This window comes from Trachurus japonicus, chromosome 15 (assembly GCF_045865225.1).
Source record: "Trachurus japonicus isolate A0001 chromosome 15, Traja_1.0".
NCBI classification, from domain to species: domain Eukaryota; kingdom Metazoa; phylum Chordata; class Actinopteri; order Carangiformes; family Carangidae; genus Trachurus; species Trachurus japonicus.
The window spans coordinates 22,511,771-22,531,750 of record NC_140921.1 but is presented as its reverse complement, the minus strand read 5'-3'; the positions used below and the strand labels follow the sequence as shown (position 1 = coordinate 22,531,750).

Sequence of the window (19,980 nt, the reverse complement as noted above, 5' to 3'; positions counted from 1 at the left end):
GAGTGGTGGTACCACATTTTTGAGAACACATTTAATCTCTCTGCTGTTGAGTGAGATGAGGAGTCTGTGCAGTCAATATAAGGCTGCACCCAGCATTCCGTTATAGTTTATCTTGGCATCAAGACTGTAAGTAAAAAAAAAAAAAAAAAAAAAAGTGTGGATTTTTAAATGTGGATAAACCTGCAAAATGAAGAGCGAGTAACTTTATCGCTGCTTAGTTAGTCGTTCTGTTCAGACAGAGCACACAACTGCAGGGACCAGTGTTATCACGTGCAGTTACCCAACACGTACACACAATGCTGAGGCTTTGGTGCTTCTTTAAATGTTAAAGACTCTGCGTGAAGCTCTTCAATCAGTGATTGCGTGTTTTTGAAACCGATTTCGAGGCTGCAGCTCATTATTTCATCCCCCAAGCAGGGTGCCGCCGCTGTGTTTCTCATGACAGGTCTGTTTACAGCGTTCATGCTACTGTACAGTATGAAAGATGTGAGAGTAGAGCAATGGGATAAAAAAGTGTTGTGTTTACATTACTCCTGATCAGAGCTGGAGCCGATAAATACCCGTGTCTACTTAGAGTGAATGGCGATTGTATATTTTTCCATTTCCCTGTGTTAGAGGGGCTTACCATGCTTTATTTCATTTCTTTCAAAAACAATAGCATATATTATGAGCTGGGATTTTCCAGCGTTATGTGAGGGACTGTAACGGCTTACTGCATCTATCTCTAAGCATGAAACCAAGCGCTGAAGTGTTTCTGTTTGTCTTTGTTTCCCTATACAAACATCAAAGACCACCGTATCACTCTTGCCTTCGATGTGTAAAGCTGACGTCATTTTGATGGTTTCAGTCAGCTGTGGATTATAGATGGTTAATTCAATCCAATTCTATTATATTTGCATTGTGCCAAAAGCAGAGGCGTTGCAACAGGGCAGGCAACCCGGGCAATTGCCCAGGGGCCCAAGCTGGAAGGTGGGCCTCCAGAGATGGCTGACATTTGGTTCATATCAATGACACAACTTGAAACCGCCTTAGACATCGCAAAAACACGTTGGCAATCTCCCTAATGGGGCCTGCTACAGTACCTGCCTGCTTGCTAGTGCGAGGGGCTGGTTTCAAACATGTAAAATTATTGATGTATTGGATCATCAATGGTAATATGCATTATTTCAAGATACTTTACAGGTAAGCACCTGACTTGTTCATTGCACCTCAGTCAATCAGGACAAATACAATGATTTTACAAGAAAAAAGTGTCTTAGTGGCCAGAACTGCAACAAACATAAACCATATGACTCATCTGGTTATGATAACGTGCATTTTTGTAAAGTAGTGAAAAATGTTTTCCAGATATTAGTGCAGCACATCAAAGAACACTTTCATGTGTTGTTTTGGAGGCAACAATACCTGGTTTGAAATTTGCATTAAAACATCCTCTCTGGTTTTTCACCTTTGCATTTCATAAAGAACAGACTTGACTTGCCAGAGGAAAAATGTAACAATACTTTTGACAAAAAGGCCGTGTATCCTCTGTCTCTGGTATGGTATCTCAGTATCAGATGTGAACGACCTCTTTGATTTATTCTCACTGTCAGCTGGTAGATGGCTGAAACACTGATGCTACAGTATAGTGTAGCTGTTTTTCTTTTGTATTGTGCTCACAAGCAGCTTATGATGTGTGTTTTCAGTTTTCATTTAGTCTTTTGTCCAGCATCCTTGCTGTTTCACTTGTAATCTTCCCTACAGCGGTAAGCAGACCTCGAGTTAAGAACTCTTTGTCAAACTCCTGTTTTAAAGGTCAAGAATACACCCTCAATTTCCAGCAAAGCTAAATATAGTCTGTTTTATGTGTTATACAAGTGCTGCACATTTCTGGTGGTCTCAGCCTTTTTTATTTGTTACGAATGCCAGAGAGGAGTTTGCAGCTGCTCTTCCCCAGTGTTCAACAAGCAATTTTAAGCTCATGTAAAGTGGCGATGATGCAATGATAAGCGTGTAAATGAAACAGAGTTTCACATTAATCAGAAAATCAAAGCTGTTGCCGTTTTGTGCACTGCGTAACCCAGCAGATTTCACACCTACAAATGTGAAATTAACTGCAGAGAGGCTGCCAGTCATCCTGACAATAATCTCAGTTTACAGTAATTACCCTAAAAATGATGATTTACTGATAAAACTCCACAACAACACCGTTAACAGGCAAGAAATGTAAGAAGTGAAACAAACCAAGAAAACAGTCGAATAAACCACTCTAGACAGCTTTGCCTCTGAGTCAGGAGAGTGCTTATCCAAAGAGGGTAAAGGTAGAGGTAATACTATATTGGAATACCGTCAAGCTGCACATACGACTTGGTGTTGCCGAGCACTTTGTTTTCATTTTTCACTAAATCCATTGGGGTGACGAGTGGCTTGGCTCTCGAGAGTGGCCAGACGTAGGTGTTTACTCAGCATGAAATGAGGTGATGCCTAAAAATACATGGGGGTCGAGTGGGGCGTTGGGCAGGGTTAAATGGTTGGCCCCGCATTCAAAGAGCCACAGAATGAACAGTGCCGCCTCATTAGCAGCTTGATATGGAAGCAGGTCCATCTGGAATATCAGGCAGAGCAACTGGAGAGACTGGGACTGAGCACAGGCGGAGGAGGGGGGTCAGAAAGAGCTGAGAGATGAGCAGAGTGACCACAGGACACACACACACAGAGAGAGAAGCTCCCTGAAACTGTGTAAGTCACAATGTCAAACTCACAGATAAAACATACACAACAAGCTACTCACAGCATGGAGACACAAACAAACAAACATACATAGGCCTACAGTTTATTCAATCACAAGCACACACTCATATCCATACACAATCTACCTCATTTTATGTCTCTCAAATTGATTTATTTAATTGTCTATTTTACTCATTGCAGTAATATATCTGTGTGACTATAAACTCCCTGAAGCAACTTAAAAGATTATGTATGTAGACTTAGACCTTGGAAACGATTTTACTAATTCAACAAAGAGAGTGATTCAGATCTCAGTGGTAATAGTTTAAGTCCAAAATTCTTTATTTATAACTTCATGTAAGTACAATCCAAAATGTAACTTTAGCAACTGGGTTCTGTTGTGAAAAAAGACAAAGTGTGTTTCTTCTTTTCTCAGGGTGATGGTTTGAGCGATAGCCAGGTTCAATATTTATATTTGTACTATAAATTTTAAACCCCTAGAGGATGCTACGGTAAATATGATACAATTCTTTCTCCAACAATTCTTGCTCATGTTTGCATTGGATATACTTTGCTTGAATAAGAGGAACTACTACTCAGACTGAGCCCTGATCCCTCATGGACTTCGCTGATGTCGCCTGGTAAGTGACTGAGTGTTTGAGACTCCATGGACTCAGAATAGTAAACAGAGGGAAGGAGCATCACATCTACATTATCCTGCCAAGGACAAAACATGTGAATTTGAAGCTTTTAATTTTACATTTCACTTTCTGCCTTCACCTCCTGTTGGTTGGATAAAATGGAACCAGATTTGGATTTATCATCATGTAGTCATTTTAAAGTTAACATTTGAGTTTGTTACTTCCATGCTGTTGCTCTGTGTTACACTGTTTTTTTGTAATGCATTAGGGTGCTACCTGGTAATGGCTACCTCGATTTACCTGTGGATAAATCCCTCAGGCAAAGTCTGCAGAAATGCCAGAAAAAGGAGATATAAACAGGAAGCACAAAAGGGCCAAAGATGTCTTCTGGAGAGTGCTCGTGCTCCTGATGGTTTCAGAGTGGGACAGCTCCAAACCTTCAAGCCCTGCAGCAGGAACATGCCCCAAAGTCTGTGGATCTGTGAGGGTGGACACTGGGATTGGGCTAAAGACTTCAACTCCATCTGGTTCAGGCTCTGAACAAACCTGGATCCTTCATGAATGATAATGCTGCCAAAAGCTTCTTTTCATCAGATTCATCATTCCAGCATGGTAAACATCCAATGCCTTGAGGTTGTAGCTACTGCAAGTTTTCAGAGGAAAAAGTTCTAGTTTTAAAGCCCAAGCTGAGATAAGATATAAATCAACATATGTTGTTTATTTGCATCTCATCTCACTCTCAAGTAGAAATACCAATAGACCACAGCAGCCATGTGAGAGTTAATGGAGGTGTTCATACGTTTTGCTAATGCTACATAGCCAACTCAGCTAAGAAAGAAAGAAAGAAAGAGAAAGAAAGAAACGACTCTTACATCCATCTGAGGTTAGCATGGTAACCAGCTATCCCCGGCCCATCTGGTCTCTTACAGTCTTCCAATCTGCTCAGAAGGTGTAGCTACTATAGTCCTGTGTCTTGTAATGGCTGGATCTACCGTACAATGGATCAACCACTCCCCACTCCCCACAAGAAACCAGGTTCAAGCAGCCATTATAGCAGGCCAATCACAGGTTGTACTACAGCTGGTCACAGGCAGCAACTCCACTGTGCCACATTGTGCCCATTATACCACCTGAGAGTGAAATACAATTATTGACAAAGGTAATCCCTCTGTGCACAATTCACTGTAGATTTGGGGACACACATGCACAAGTAGGACACATGTTCTGAGAGTGACACATGCACATTCACACAGAGACAAACAGATTTGTCTGTGGAGATTTTCTCCCCCCTGTCTGTCAGCCACAAAGCACAGGCAGAGGGAGGAGAGCAGTGTGGTGACATGTTGCAGCAGATGGCTCATCTCCTTCTCCTCCTCCTCCTCCTGCTCTTCCTCTCAGTCCTCCTGCCACCTGTGGAGGAGGACACAGGCTCTCTAAACCCGTCCGTCCTCCCTGACATCAAGCATGCAGGCCATTTATCTGTGAATGGAGGAGGTCACCTCAAATTGTAGTTTGTTCTGTGGAAGTGAGGTTTTTTTTTTTCCCTTTATGCACTCTGAACTTGTCCTTCTCAAAGTCTGAAGGTCACTGTGACACCGGTGGTTTTGTTTGTGTTGGGGAGCAACAGTTTTAGTTTTTTGTCAGTCAAATTAAAAAGGTTTGTGTCTTTTAGAAATTGAATAGTGACTACATGTAGGCTAAAGCAGGATAAGGTCTTCTACTCTACCCTATATGTCAGTTCAACAAAAATAATTACTGTAGGCCTATATCAAACACAACACAACAAAGAACTTTAGATGTTGAGAAAGTACTTATTATACTGTAATGCAAATCACCATCTTTTCTAAAACTTAACGAAGTAATCATTGTGCCTAAAATTAACCAAGCCATCACCAGTATTGGAGTTACCATGCCAACCAAGGTAGGTACAGCACTAGTGTTTACTAGTGTAACCATGACAACTGTTTTGACATCAGTTAAAAGCCATCAACAAGTTCGTAAAAGGGAAATGCAGAATTATGGACCCAAAACAGACACTCTTCAAACCATCAAAATATCACATTGATGGGAAATAGAGACCAAACATCCGTCCTCTCACTGGCAGACCAGCTTTTAGCACATCAGAGAGATGTACAATCAGACCATAGGTCAAATGGACAACAAATGAACACCAGGCAAACTGGGAAAAAAAACTATTCAAATCCACATTTTGTAATAAAACTGACTTGGTAAGAGAAAGAAGAAGTAACACCAAAAAGAGTGTGTGAATCCTGAAGGTCACACTGAGAAACTATACTTTCCCCTTCTCACTTCCGTCCATCTTTAGATAACAGATTCAAAATTTACAAGCCATACAGTATGTGAAAAATCTAAGATTAAATAGCCAAATGTGTAATTTCATGTTTTTACGTAATGAATCAGTCTCAGATATTTGTCCTCAAAATTGACTTAAATGTATACAGGTTTTAGGACAATGTCTTTTTAAATATTATATTGTATTATGGGCCATATTAGACATTTGAAAAAAATAGATCTGTATAGTTGTTCAGGTTGGAGACAGGTTGGTGTTGACATGTACTGTGAATTTTTCCATTGGGGTACACATTAAGGCATATCTTATATTCCCTTATAACTGCACTGAGTATAGCAAAGCATGCATATTAAGTAAGACTTCATATGTTTTGAGCAAAAGTAAATCTGTGCGGGACTCATAGTTGGTGACAGGGTCATGATGAGAGTGCCTTTATTTGTATTTAATGTCGGCCCCTCAGAGCTACACCCCCCCCTCCCCCCCACCTCCTCTCTGTTCCTGTGGTTCAGAGCCGGCCACAGCCGTGCGTCGGCTCCACTCCTCTCTGGCTGAGTTGACGTCGTGACAGGCCTTGAGAGGCAAGGATACACAGTGTCCTTATTCTGTCACCTTCCCCCATTGGCTTTGACTGGCCCCAACACATGCATTCAAGCCCCTACAGCGCAGCCAATAAATCACTGTCTTCTGATACAATACAGGAAAAAGTTTGCTCAAGGAGCTCGGCACAGACAGTTTCAGCGTTTGGTCCCAATCTATTTTAGTCCTCTCCTTTTCAGTCGCCGCGTGTCTGACATGAAAGGATAGATACGCCAGTGGCTCAAACTGTGATGAAAACTGTTCTCTGCCGCATTGATGGTTCGGATAATAATCAGACTGATCTAGTTTTGTGTGCCTGCTGTGGTTCTTTTTGGACATTTCATTCACAGACGCCTGCTCTCACCTCTGAGCAATGTGTCCACACAATTATTCTCATTACACACTTACTCACTCATCGTTCATCATGACCTTTTGTCACATAACTTTGAGAAGAAAGTGACACTTCCTATTCTATCTGCAGACTGTCTCCAGGGAAGCTTTATGGCTGATGCATGTTCCCCCAGGTACCTGTGTCCTCCTCAAAGAGCCACCCATTAATCTTTGAACAAGCCCTATCAATGCAAACCGTCCCCATATTATCAGCTCTCTCAATCAACCTCATATTATCTGCAGTGACAAATTGTCATAGCTGCACAATGACCTTACAGTGCAGTGTATCCATGGACGAGTCGTGAGACAGCATGCTCCTGAGTAAAGATGAAAAAGCCCCCCCACCTTCCTGTTCATGGGAGCAAGACATCCAGACAGGAAAAGATGTAAAGTGGATTCAAAGGCAGGTGCATCACTTTGTGTCTTGTTGAGTGGCTTTCTTTTCAACTTTTTGAGGCCATTTTCTATCTTTATGGTCATTTCGTGTCTCTATGGCGTTATTTTTTGTCTCTTTATCATCATTTTGTGTCTTGTCATTGTCATTTTGTGTCTCTTTGTCATATCTCTCTGTTGTCATTTTGTGTCTCTTTGTCATATCTCTTTGTTGCCATTTTGCATCTCTTTGTGGTCATTTTGTGTCTCTTATTAATATTTTTGCATTTGTTTGTCATCATTTGTATCTCTTTGTTGTCATTTTGCATTTCTTTGTTGTCATCTTTGTTAGAATTTTGCATCTCTTTGTCATCATTTTGTGTCTATTGTCATTTTGCGTCTTTTTGTGGCCATTTTGTATGTCTTTGTTATAATTTTGCATCTCCTTATAATGTTGTATCTCTGTTGTCATTTTTGTGTCTCTTCGTTGTAATTTTGCATCTCTTTGTGGTCATTTTGTGTCTCTTTATTGTAATTTTGTATCTCAGTGTTGCCATTTTGTATCTCTTTGCAGCCAATTTGTTGACTGTCCAATGAAAAATAGCAACAGACACTTAAAACATTCATGCATGGATCACTGACTAAGTCTGCTGGGTACAGGCCCTGAGGGGAGGGGGGGTCAGGCGGGGCCCGAGCCACTGTCCAGCGGTGCTATTCAGTAATCCATCCAGAAATGCATCCCAGCACACGTTCGTTAAAAGGTCGGGAGTGAGGCTGCGATGCTGAGAGGCACACACCATCAAGGTGTCAATACAGAGCTCATGTGTCATGATGGATCTGGTTGAGTTAAAAGAATGGGTGTCAGACTGTGATGATTGAAGGCCACTGAGAGAAAACTGGGGATTGGAAATGATTGCATAGGTAGAAATGAAAACTGATTGGATGCCAAAATACATTTTTTGACAGCAAGTCGAGCACTTTTATGCAAATTCATGCAAGCAATTTTTCATATATTCACACATCTGTCATCTCAGTCAGACCTCAGACATCAAATATGCAAAAAAAAGGGAGTGTTTGCCAGACTGTGAGGAGCCGAAGGAAATGATTTGCATTGAAAATGGCCACATGTGATTGGCTAAAAGTCATGGATAAACAAATGAGCTTGATCTGAGGGTTTGAAGTTTAAGACTGTGTCTCTGCGTGTAACTGGAATTTGGAAAATAATGAGTTAATAACATCAGTGAAATCATTTGATCCACTAAATATCATGAGGATGGAGGACTTGTGAGCTTTTGTTTGTAGCTCTGAGTTTTAAATATGTTTCAATCAAAGTCATGGCTGTTTCACTTGTAGGGGGACCAATGTATTTCCGTAATTTGGCAATTTTTAATTTTTGGAGAGTGGTTGGACTGTCTTCTGGTATGATTGAATTGATTATTGATTTTTTATACTTCTCTCTCAAATTTGATATTTTGAACCTAATTTACACCATTGAATTCGGGGAGCTTTCTCTGCAAGGTTGACAGTAAGCTCATCTTTGGTACTGTTCCTTGAGAGGGTTAGGGTTTTGGACACTTTTCCAACTGGTGTGTTGTTTTTCAGATGGTAGTTGGTGGTTTGCCACCCTGGCATCTCTCCCGTGTGGGAAGAGTATAGATGTACAATTCTTATTACTAGTTCCCTAACAGTACAATTCATAAGGCCAGAAGCTTTCATAATATTATTTCATGTACAGTGTAGTTGAAACCATTTTGTGCATTTGTAGTATTTCAATTGGTTTTTCAACATCATACCCTAGATGTTTGTGAGGAAAGGGAGGATTTGAGGCCGATACACATTGGAATTTGACCCACAATGCCACTAAATCCAACAAAAAAAGGAGACCTCTGTATTTTTCTTTCTAAGAACCCCCAGAATCAACAGTTTACAAAAATTAACAAGAAAAAAATTACAGGGATTAATACTGGACACATTGGCCCCCCTACGAGACTTGAGAAGACTGTTACAAGAGAACATTTTTGTTTTTATCTTTTGTACAGAGACTTTTTTTAATCAGACCTTCAATACACACCGTTGTGTATATGTGTACTTCTATTTCCTTTTCTCATTTTTACTTAGAAAGCCTGGCTGTTTGCTGTAAACCATCTGCAAACCCAACCTGAGATTTCTGCAACTAATGAAGAGATTCTTCACCCTCTTCACTTGGATATATTTTTAATTATCTCATGAACTCGTGGCCGGCGAGGTCGCTGTGATATCAGAGTCTGTGTTTAGACTAATGCTGCTGCTGCTGGGAGGACCTACCTGATAAAATAACGGCCATTGATCACAAGCAAACACATCACAGAGCAAAACATAATTAGAGATGTATCAGCTGTAGCCCTCTGGATGTGATATGATCGCTCTCGTCGTTCAGTTGCAAGGCTCAGGTTAAACAACAACAAATGTATGAATGCAACAAAACCTCTCTTTTCACAGTTAAATCAGTGGGAATTGCTTATATGGATCACAAAGCCTGGGACCAAATCATTCCCATAATGCATCCCATGAAATGCTGCTTAAATCATTTGCTTATAATAAACAAGTCGTCTGTTTACAGTGTTTGTTTTGGTCTTTTCATACTTGACAACATATGGAAGGATAATTTAACACTGCTCTAGGCTACTTCTGTGAGCTGTCATATGCTGAGGCTCTCACACGGTTCCTTGTCTCATCTGACCGCACTGGCTGGAAAAGATGCACTAGTTAAAACAGACACATTACCAAAATATAATAATTCTTAATAATTTATAGAAAAGGACAGAATCTGGGTCTGGATCTGATCCTCATTATTCACCAGCAATTATTTCTTCTTTGCAGATCTGTAACAATATTTGCACAGCACAACTTCCTGTGTAAGTTTCAAAGCAGCAGAGAAGAACTTATCCCCAGACAAAGTGGTTTATGCGGGTGTGAAACTATTAAGTTTATCAACACACTATGTGGTATCAGATTGCTGCATAGAATCATAACAACTTTTTTCTCATTAAATATTATTCATTGTATTGATTTAATTACTCAACTCTATTATCTCAACATTGGAGAAGTCTGATAATATAAAGACACGGGGGTCATTTTCCTATGTAATCAGACTTTTACATATAACACTTTCTTCTGCAGTTGGGTTTCAGTAACATTTTTGAGTGTAAGACTTTTCAGTAGTAGCGTCTGAATACTTCTTCCACCACTGCCATTCATCATCTCACAGATGCTACTGACAGTGCTGCAGCTGCCGAACATGTGTGGTGTCATCACCTGGTCAAACTTCCCCTATATGCTCTTTTCTCAGTCAAAACAGCTCAGTGTCTGCAGTGAACACACAATCCCAGCGACCTTAACATTCACTAACATCAAAAGGAGTTGCAATCACAAGATCAATAGAAGCGGCTATTATTATTTTCTGTTAAAATAGTAATTCACTGAGGTTTAGTGTAGATGTACTCCACTATAGTTTAACTGTTAGATATTCAGAACATTTAAGTCTCCTGCAGCGTCCTCAGATGAAGTGACTAAAAGAAAAGATTGTTTCACCTAACAGTCTGTGATACACTAAATATATAGCTCCATGGGGAGTCCAATGGAAAACCGTGGAGCAGACAGTTTTGCAACATTGCACTTAATTCTTTGCTTTTCAGCTTTACAAACAGTTTAAGGCTGCCTAACACCAAAACAACAATGTGTGAATTCATAAATTGAGTGCTACAGCCTCTAAATCCCTTTACACTGGTGAATATTTAATGTGAAAGAAGAAAGAAATCCCACTCGCACTTGAAAAACAATTAGGAAAAAGAGAGCAGGACAAATGTAAATTTATTGAGGTCAGCTTGATTTTATTTTACTCTGGAGAGATCTCCTATTTTTTGGTGAGAAAAAAAAAAACTTCATCCCCGTTTTTTTTTTTTTGAAGCAGAAGCATCAGATAACCCAGGAGAGCAGGGTGCCTGGTTAACACGGCAACTCAGAGCCTTTAAAGTTTGTTTTGTGTCAGCCAGGTTGAGAGAGCAGCACAGTGGGAGAGAGAGAGAGAGAAAAAACATAGACCAAAAGGGGTGAAGAAGACGGGGCGGAGGGAGGAGGGCCCGGGTCAAGTCCTCAAAGTGCCGGACTGTTCTACTTAAAGATCTTTAAATAGGGTGATTCACTAGAATGCCTCGCTCTCATCTGTCTCTGCTCTCATTGAGGCACCACGGGATAAACCAGAGGCTGAGCATCATGGGAAAGTGGGCTGGGGTGCAGACAGCAGGGCAGGTTGTGTCATCACCGGGAGGAACAAGTCAGCTCTTCCCAAAAGTGCCCGCAGGGATCAATAAAGCGTGTTCATTGGTGGATCGTTGTCCTACAGGGCGACGGTACATCTGGAAAAAAAAAAAAAAAAAGGACACAAATCTTGATAAACAACCGTCATACATAAAACATAAGGCAAAGTCAAAGCATTGAGATAATGGATGTTTTATGCACTGGAGCCAGAGTCACTGTGAATGCCAAGATCCATCCATGTGGTTAGTGGACTCATTTACCTTCCATCTGAATTCTTCATGATTTCCCGGTGCAGCTGATTGCCTCTAATTTCAGCCGAGCATCTGGGGAAGGGGGATTCATTGTGGAACAAGAGCGGAGGCTATGGGTCTTTGGATAGCGGAATGCCAGCTAAATGATCTCCAGTGGACGTAAGTTTAAATGGAGGCTAAATGGCGACGCCGAACGCTCCTCTATCTGAAGCTCATTACCCGCCTCTCAATTCCCCGGAGACCTGGCTCAGCTTCACGCTGCGCACTTTCCTGCCAGGAGGAGGGTGATTAGAACATTTTGCTCAACAAAAGCTGCCCTCCCCCTCGCTTCTCCCTCCATTTCCTGTCTTCTTCATCACCACCCTCCCTCTCTCTCCCTCTGTGGTCACCCCTTCCCTCTGCGCTCCCCCCCTCCCTCCCTCCTCCCCCCTCATGTACCTCACCCCAGGCGATGCGTACTCTGACTGATTTGTCTTTGTGTCCTGCCGATGATTACAACACTTACAGACAGGCAAGACATGAATGGTAAAGGAGGGTGTTTACTCGCTAACAAAACAATAGAGAATAAGAAGAATTATGAATCATACAGCGGCATGTAATCCAGACAACAACAACAATAACGGCAACAACAACACAAAAAGTGTATAGAAATCAAAAGCTGTTTGAAAGTGAATCACAGGAGAGCTGCAGAACAGCAAGCAGATGGGATAAACACTGATGTACGCGGAGGGTATCATCCAGCCGGGGAGGAGCCGAGGCCTACGCATTTCTCTGCCAAGGCTCGATGTACTCGAGACCCAGATGGGCAAAGATGTCCTTTTCAGTCATAGCTGCCAGGAACTCTTTCTAGAGAGAGGACAAACAAACAGAAAGTCATTGACTTGTGCAGAAATGTGCAGGAATTTGTCTCAGTGACGCCAGAGCAGATCCACAGATCCTAAACTTTGAGCTTGAGCTGTTCCTGACAATGCTCAGGTCTTGTAATCACAGCCTCATGTTTGGACTTCTGTCTCCACTGCAAGCTGTCAATATCAATTTAGGATTTTTATTTGCCCACTTTGTGCCAAGGCCCAAACATGCCGTGACTGTGCTGATTTACATTTGCTGGCCCACCTCCCTTCCAAACCCATAAACACTCTAACCTTGCTCTAAGTGATCGCACTCTTCAGCAGATGAGTATTTTCCCTGACAAATCTTGACAGGGCTATTAACTGCTGGCCCTCGACCAACGCCACGCGATGGGTTATGTCTCTATAGGAGTGGTGACGAGGCCTGACTCACCTTGGGAGTGAGACAGCCTGGAGAGAGAGAGGTCTGTGATTCTGACACATCCTGCCTTCAAGTGCTAAACTGGACCTGACACGTTGCTAAGAGATGGCAGAAAAACCAAGAGCACGTCAGCTCCCACTGCCAGCCGACGGCAGAGAGAACCGAGAGCAACTAGCAGGCAGCCAGGAGAGGGGAAAAACACTACAAGACACGTCTCCCTGTGTACGGGCTTGTTTTTTATAATGCAAATGACAGGTTAGCCATGCGGCGGAGAGGTCTGTGTGCACGCTGCATGAGTCTCCGTTCACTGCTTTGAAGTCTAATTCTGGTTAGTGGATCTCAGTTAGTTAGATTTGGCAATAAATTGTCAAATTTATGGAGACATTGGACAAAATGTTAGATCTGAAAATGTAGCCGAAAAAAATAGGGCTTTGTCAAAACATCTTCATCACTTTATCTTGGAATAATAATTGAAAATGAGCAAATTCAAAAGGTTTGTAAAAAGGAAAGGTGTTTCCTCTGTGAACTGTGGATTTGGGGTAAGTAGATTAGAGGAATCTGGTTTCCCCAGGTAGACTTATGCACACTTCTAAAAAGACGATTAGAAACTTGGTTAACTGTAGACTGCAGGGCCAAAGAGCAGAGCGAGTGGGATGATGTTAGGAATGTGTCCTTGTATGTAGTGCAACTGAAACACAAACAAACAAAAAGCCTGCAGAGGTCGAAATAAGTTGGTTTCCCACTACTTCATGTTTGATATTGTATGGTCAATTCATGTGTCCTTGTATCCTGTCCTTCTCTGAGAAATACACAGCAGGAGAAAGGTCTGGAAACAGTCGCTTCTATCTGTGATACGCTTAAAATAAGAGGGATACTTTCAAAATAAAACCGAGGCAACTGGTGCATGGGTTTATGGATTTACACATTACAAATTACTAGAGTTTATGCAACCCTTTTTTTCAGTACATTGTGTGACCATCCATACTGCTAGATAGTTTATTTGTGAGCATAAACATGCTTTACACCTTGGTTGTAATGATGGGCAACTATTACTGATCGATTCCAAAGAAAAAATATAAAATATGGTTCTTAGACAAAAGAAAAACATGTATTGTTTATTGAGATTTGAGGACTGAACCCTCATCTGGCTGCTTATCTTGCCCTCCTGTTGTACAGTCCTTACCTCAGGCCTGATAAAAAATGATGTCTCTAAATTCAAAAATGAAAACCATCGATGTAATACAGCAAAATGCCCCTTCTGATAAGCTGAGGAAATGTAAGGTTACATCTGTTTCCATCACTCATCCTCTTGTCTCTTTTTATTTTATGCACACAATCACACTTAAGTGTTTTCATTATCTCTCTTTCACAAACAACTGCGTATTGTTGGTGAACAGTATTCATATTTGAGTGAAACAATCCCAAGGCTCATTAAGTGGTCCACTGCCGCCTGTATTCTTTCACTGTTCTCATAACCTGAGCCCATTTACTGCTCTAACCACTCCAAACACATGAAATGCAGACACACAGCGCCACAATTTATGGCGCTGTAAGCTTTACCCTATTAAACATTAATATGAAATATAAGATAAAGTGATAAAAAAAGAAGAGGTAGAAGGTGGAGGAGGAATTGAAGAAAAACAGGAGTGAAAGGAGAGCGCTGGACGAGGCTGATGTGATTTGTAGTGTAGCCACATTTCTCTTGTCTCCTACAGCAGCACATGGCCGGGCTTATTGCTCAGTGGAAACTCAGGAAAACACAACTGAAGAGGAAAACACAGGGCACAGCTGCGATTCTCAACATTACCAATTTAGCCATTGTCCTGGATCAGGGCTAAAGCCCTCTCTCCGCTGCACTGTCCACTTTCCTCAATTCCTGCAATCCTTACATGCCCCCAGGGAGATGCTGCTTTATTTACTTAGCACAACTCAGTGTGGGCTCACTGAGAGATAAATCCACAAACCTTATGTACCTCCGAGTTCTGCCCTTTAGCCATTCACAGAGGAACTACAGTTCAAATGGCAGAAGCGACTTTTATTCCGGAGCTTTGTGGTTTATCAAAAGGAGCTTAGAGTTTGGGAACAGAGCAGCGGTTAATTAGAAAGGCAGGTTATCAGTGTGAGACACTCAGGTTCTCAGTGACTGGCAGGCCATCAGCTCCACAAGCCAGAATGGGAGAGGTGTGTGTTACTGCGAGCCAGTGTCCTTGACTTAATTAGCCGCTAATCAGCTACATGTTTCTCTGTCCGCCGCGTAATGACATCCCTCATGGACGTGAACACATATCAGTTCCTGCAAAACATCTGCCCCTTCTCTGCTGCCCGTCATCCTCTCTCTGCCACCCGGCCCAACGCTTGATGGATGGAGCTGATGGACATGGCCGCCTGCCCGACTCCAGCCCGCCTCAAACGACACATCAAAGAGAGAGAGGGAGGCAGAGAGACAAAGAGGCGGAGGGACGACCTGGAAAGCTGCTCTGCCCGACCATCCAGCCTGCCAGCAAAACGGTTGAAGGACGGAAGCATGAAGGAATCTCAATATCAAATCAGCATTTTTCAACACTGGGGAGATGAAACTCTCATAAACACAGGCATCATCTAGACTTTATATGTTTCAATCTGCCAACTCAAAGTCATCGTCTCATTTAAGAATGGATAATATGATCTTTTAATTCATTTTGAGTTGAGTTAATGTCCTGCTGAGTTTATAAAAAAGAAAACAAGGTAATCAGATACACTGCATCATGCACATTGAAACTTAACACACAGCAGTTTCTTTCTTCTGTATTTGTAAGAAAAGTCAAATGGTGAAGATTTTGCAGTGAAAGTCAAGACATTGATTTTAATGAAAGCCAGACTGACCTCGATGAGGGGTCATGTCAGTGGGCAGATAGAGTTCACGGTGTTCTTTAGAAATTGTGTTTATTTCCCCAAGGCTGGCCCAAGATGACTGTCAATACTGTGATACCCATGAGCCTTTGTGCTGCAGCTGATGAGCAGAAGAGACCAGTGTTTACTGTATGAATCAGAACTGTCAGATCAGCCTGGCTGGCGAGTTGCTGCGTCTCTGGAAGTCTTTCAGGGAGCACATGAGAGCAAGTTACCCTAACCCCACGCTCAACGGCCAATCACAACAAAAGTCTCAGGCCCTACCAACCCGACCCAGATGCTGTAGACTTCTTCAGCTTGTTTTTAATTGTAGTCTGGCCTCATCTCAGATCAATCAAACCACAGCAGGCAGCTTCTGAGAGAGCAACTATGCTACATATCCAGCACCAAACACAAGACAAAGTTACCAAACTAGTTAATGAACACAACAGCTAAAGTGTCAAATGTTTAAAGCAAGACTCCGTCTCATAACTTTCCGTTATTATCTCATAGCGTGGTGAATGTGCAGGTCACAACTTGTCCAACAGAGCGTTTTGGAGTTGTTGGATTGTGTATTTGATGAGTTTGATGAGGGAAACCAAGAAATCCCATTAGCCTCTATAGCGTAGCTCTGAGCAGCTCGCGGCTCTGCTCCACCGTCCTAAATATAGCTTGCACCGACAATTAAAGGTAACAAACCTACTCCTAAAACTATAGGGATTATGGGCCAATTTGCCAAAATATTGAACTATCCCTTTAACTCCCAGGAAGGTGGAGTTAAAAGGGGCTTGAGCTGCATTTAGAAAACCAACACAGGATGCGTTCAGGAAGAGTCATAGGTTGTTTGAATTTTGAAAAGTCTGGCCAAAATCAACTCCAAATTTTGAAACACAATGTTGATGTGAAAACAATTCATGTTCACATTTGCAGAGACCTTCACAAACACCGCTTCTTCTTCTTCTTCACCCTCTTTTCAGTTGGTAAACAACAAACAGCTGGCACAGAGCAGGAGAGAGAACCCAGCACATTAATGACAGCAGCTGTGCTGTATGATGGGCTATATGGAGTTTAAAGTGCGTGATCACGGAGAATGTTACAGATGACAGGTTGTCCTCTGCACCGAAGTGGGACCCGCCCTCGCCGGGCTGATGTCGTTGTTGTGAAAAGGCTTTGTTTTCCTTGAACGCTCAGAAATAAAGTCAGATTTCTGGAGGCCTTTTTGAAAAAGTTTACAGTACTGTACATGCACTTTCACATTTGTCACTAAATGTAGGATTCATGATCACCAGGTAGATAGAGATAGATAGATAAATACTTTATTAATCCCGAAGGAAATCCATCGTAGCCCAGAGTCATGACTCCAAAGTTATAATGCAGCTTTGTGTCTGCCCAACTTTCACAGCAACTACATTCGAGGATGAAAACATGAATTATCCAAAGCTTGCTGAATCAAATAGTAAAAAATCTGTTACGACAGATGCTTAAAATATTTTACAGAGCAGATTATAATGAACAAACACAACGCCCATGGACAAACACAGATGGAGGTTTAACTCTGATCTTGGTGTTTACACAGATTTGTTGTAGACTGTTACTGCATGTCCACAAGCTAATGCATGTACTTCAAAGTTAGAAATAATGAAATAATGTGAGATGAATTATCTTAACACAGAAAGCCTACGTATCAGACAGAGAGAAATATGTTTAGAGACGCAGAGAGACAAAAAGAACACAGAAGTCTGTTCAGGGAACCAAGTGAAAGGTCACACAGAGCAGTATGCAAACACAACCTGAAATCCATGCAAATCTACTCAGACAAACTCACTGGTAGGAAAATGTACCTGGACAAGAAAAAACCTCAGTAAAATGGCTCTTATATCACTGTCTGCTCGGCTACATAAGCAACGACCCCGTATCAAGAGCACAAGTGCTGAGGTCAAACTAAATGGCAGACGCACATAAAGCTTTCAAAGGCGTCCATTTAAATCTACTTTATTTTCACAGGTCTAATGGTGGGAGGAACATATTCTTAGCTGAAGCACTTTGTGTCGGAGACAGCAGCCTTTACCTGAGGAGCCCCGGGTACACCTATGTTTTTTTTTTCTCCACACAAATTTCAGGTTATCAAATCAGCTAATGTTCTGCTTCCCTTTATTTTTTTCATTTGGACTCTCTTCCTCTCATTGACAGTTAGAAACAGATTACTTTATTGTCAGGAGATCAAGAAAAAAAATCTTTTGATTGCCTCTAAGTTAATTTGTCTTTATTGCGGCACACAGGAAAGGGCTGACAGGGGCAGAAAAAGTGGGAAGTCAATTATGCCCCTGTGTCTTCCTCCTGTAACGATCCGCCGTACGCCCACGCTTCCCCCTGTGCTCCAGCCTGCGAGAGCTCAGTTCACAGGACAGCTTGAGCAACCAGAGAGGGCACAGACACCTCGCTAATCACACCAGCAATTAGTGCAAGCATCATAAAGCACCGCAGCCTATAAAACAGCTATTGAGTTTAGTGTTATCGTCATTACCTATCCTTCCTCGGCTTGCTAATCAGCCCGTGCACTGGGCAGAGAGGCAGAAGGGTAGCAAATAATGAATTCCTAATCAGAAAGAATGGGATCCTCACTTGACATCCCTGGTGTTATGGCTCTCTGCTCCTGTGGAGGGGTAAACATTTGCAAATCAAAGTTATTCAGTTGATTAGGCTGCCCAAAGGTAATGAACAGAGACAGCGCAGAGTCAGAGAGTGTAATAAAAGTTTGGTGTTTTTCCAGGGTCCTTATATTGTTGTCAAAGCAGAACTTTGACACCTAGAGAAATTACCACTTTGTTCTGTTGTGGCACAGTTGTTTCCTGCTCAGCGTGAATGTCAAGAAGCTATCATTTGTTGGCAAATTAAAAGTTCACACTTTTTAAAGTTGCTATTTGATATATTTTAAACACTGAAGTTGTTTTACTGTTTTAATAACAGGGCTTTTTCTCAGCAAGTCGTCCAAACTTAACAACCGCACAAGCATTTAAATAAACCATATAATATCCGATAGAGCCCATAGGGAGAGTTTTCTGAATTAGCAACCCTACGACAGCAGGAAATATCTATCACCGATAAGCTGTTGAAAAATAGAGAACTTTAAAAATTGCACTTTTAAAATAACTCTTTTATGATGTGACAGTGTTGTGCAGAGGCTTAGAGACTTTTCAGAACTAAACAACAGCTTAAAGTCCAGGGAGTGATGATTATCTTTTCAGTCAAAGTAAGTACTCTGGTAAAAACCCTCAGCTGAGGCTACAGAGGAACTGTGGGCATGGTTAAAAGCAATAACGCTGACAATCAGTTAGGCCTTGAAACTGTGTGTGTGTGTGTAACATGTTTACAGATGAGAGCAGCCATGTGTGTCTCACACCTCGTGGCTGCGTCTCCAGAGAGATTCGATGCCTTGAATTTTTCGATATTTGAAACGCATGTTCCCAGCAAAGGTAGACAAGGAAAACATCTGATGGTGATATCAACAACCTAACAGCATAACTTCTTCTATAACTGTATGTGGAGACAGTGAAGGTTTCATGTACATGTATAGGTCATGGCAGAAATCCAGAGCAGGCCAAAATGATATGATGTCAATAATTAAAGAGGTGAGGGGCAACATTTCATCAGTGAGCTCTGTGTCTGTGTGTCTGGCTCTGAACAAGGGCAAATGTGGTTAATAAGGTTTATAATGAAAGGAAATCAAACACTTGGGTATTCATAGCAATATCCAGCGTAGAGAGATGAAGCCGCAGCAGCAACACAGCAGGTCAGTGACCACCATGCACACAATAATGCAGGCCGTGCATGCGAGCGTTAGAGAGAGAACCAACAGTGGACTCGCGCATTTAAAGTCCAACGATAGACTCATGACTCATACATGCGCTCCAGCCTCCTCTCTATGCAGAAAATGTCATTCGATCAATGGGTAAGGTCAACACAGATGTGATATTTACTAAGATAATTAAGTTGGATCACTTCGGCATTGTTAAGCAGACCTGTGCAGCAAAAATCCGTTTAACTACACAAGACTGTTGTTGGCACCATACTCCATAATGTAGATGGATTTAGTATATGGAACTTGAAGGGCCAGCTCAATAGCTAATCACAAATGTTCATAACAGTATGACTGGTGTTAAATTATAGCAGTTTCACAATTATCAGTCAAATGCGACATTATGAGTCAGAGCTTCCCCATCAGCTGTTACTCATAGCTATTTAGAAAAATCTCTTTGAAATGGCTGAGAAGTTAGCATGCAGTCTCAATGGGCCACTG

At 41.8% G+C, this 19,980-nt stretch overlaps 1 protein-coding gene across 2 annotated transcripts in view; it reads right to left on the bottom strand.

Moving 5' to 3' along the window:
• Positions 1 to 12,067: 12,067 nt before the first annotated feature.
• Positions 12,068 to 19,980, bottom strand: part of dntt (deoxynucleotidyltransferase, terminal) — a 99,580-nt gene continuing 91,667 nt past the window's right edge. Inside the window, exon 11 of one of the 2 annotated variants that reach the window (XM_085800544.1) lies at positions 12,068 to 12,392. In XM_085800544.1, the coding sequence (XP_085656670.1) occupies positions 12,306 to 12,392 (87 nt within the window). In that variant the 3' untranslated portion in view covers positions 12,068 to 12,305. The remainder of the gene's footprint in view (positions 12,393 to 19,980) is intronic. The other variant, XM_085800545.1, reaches the window with a different exon arrangement.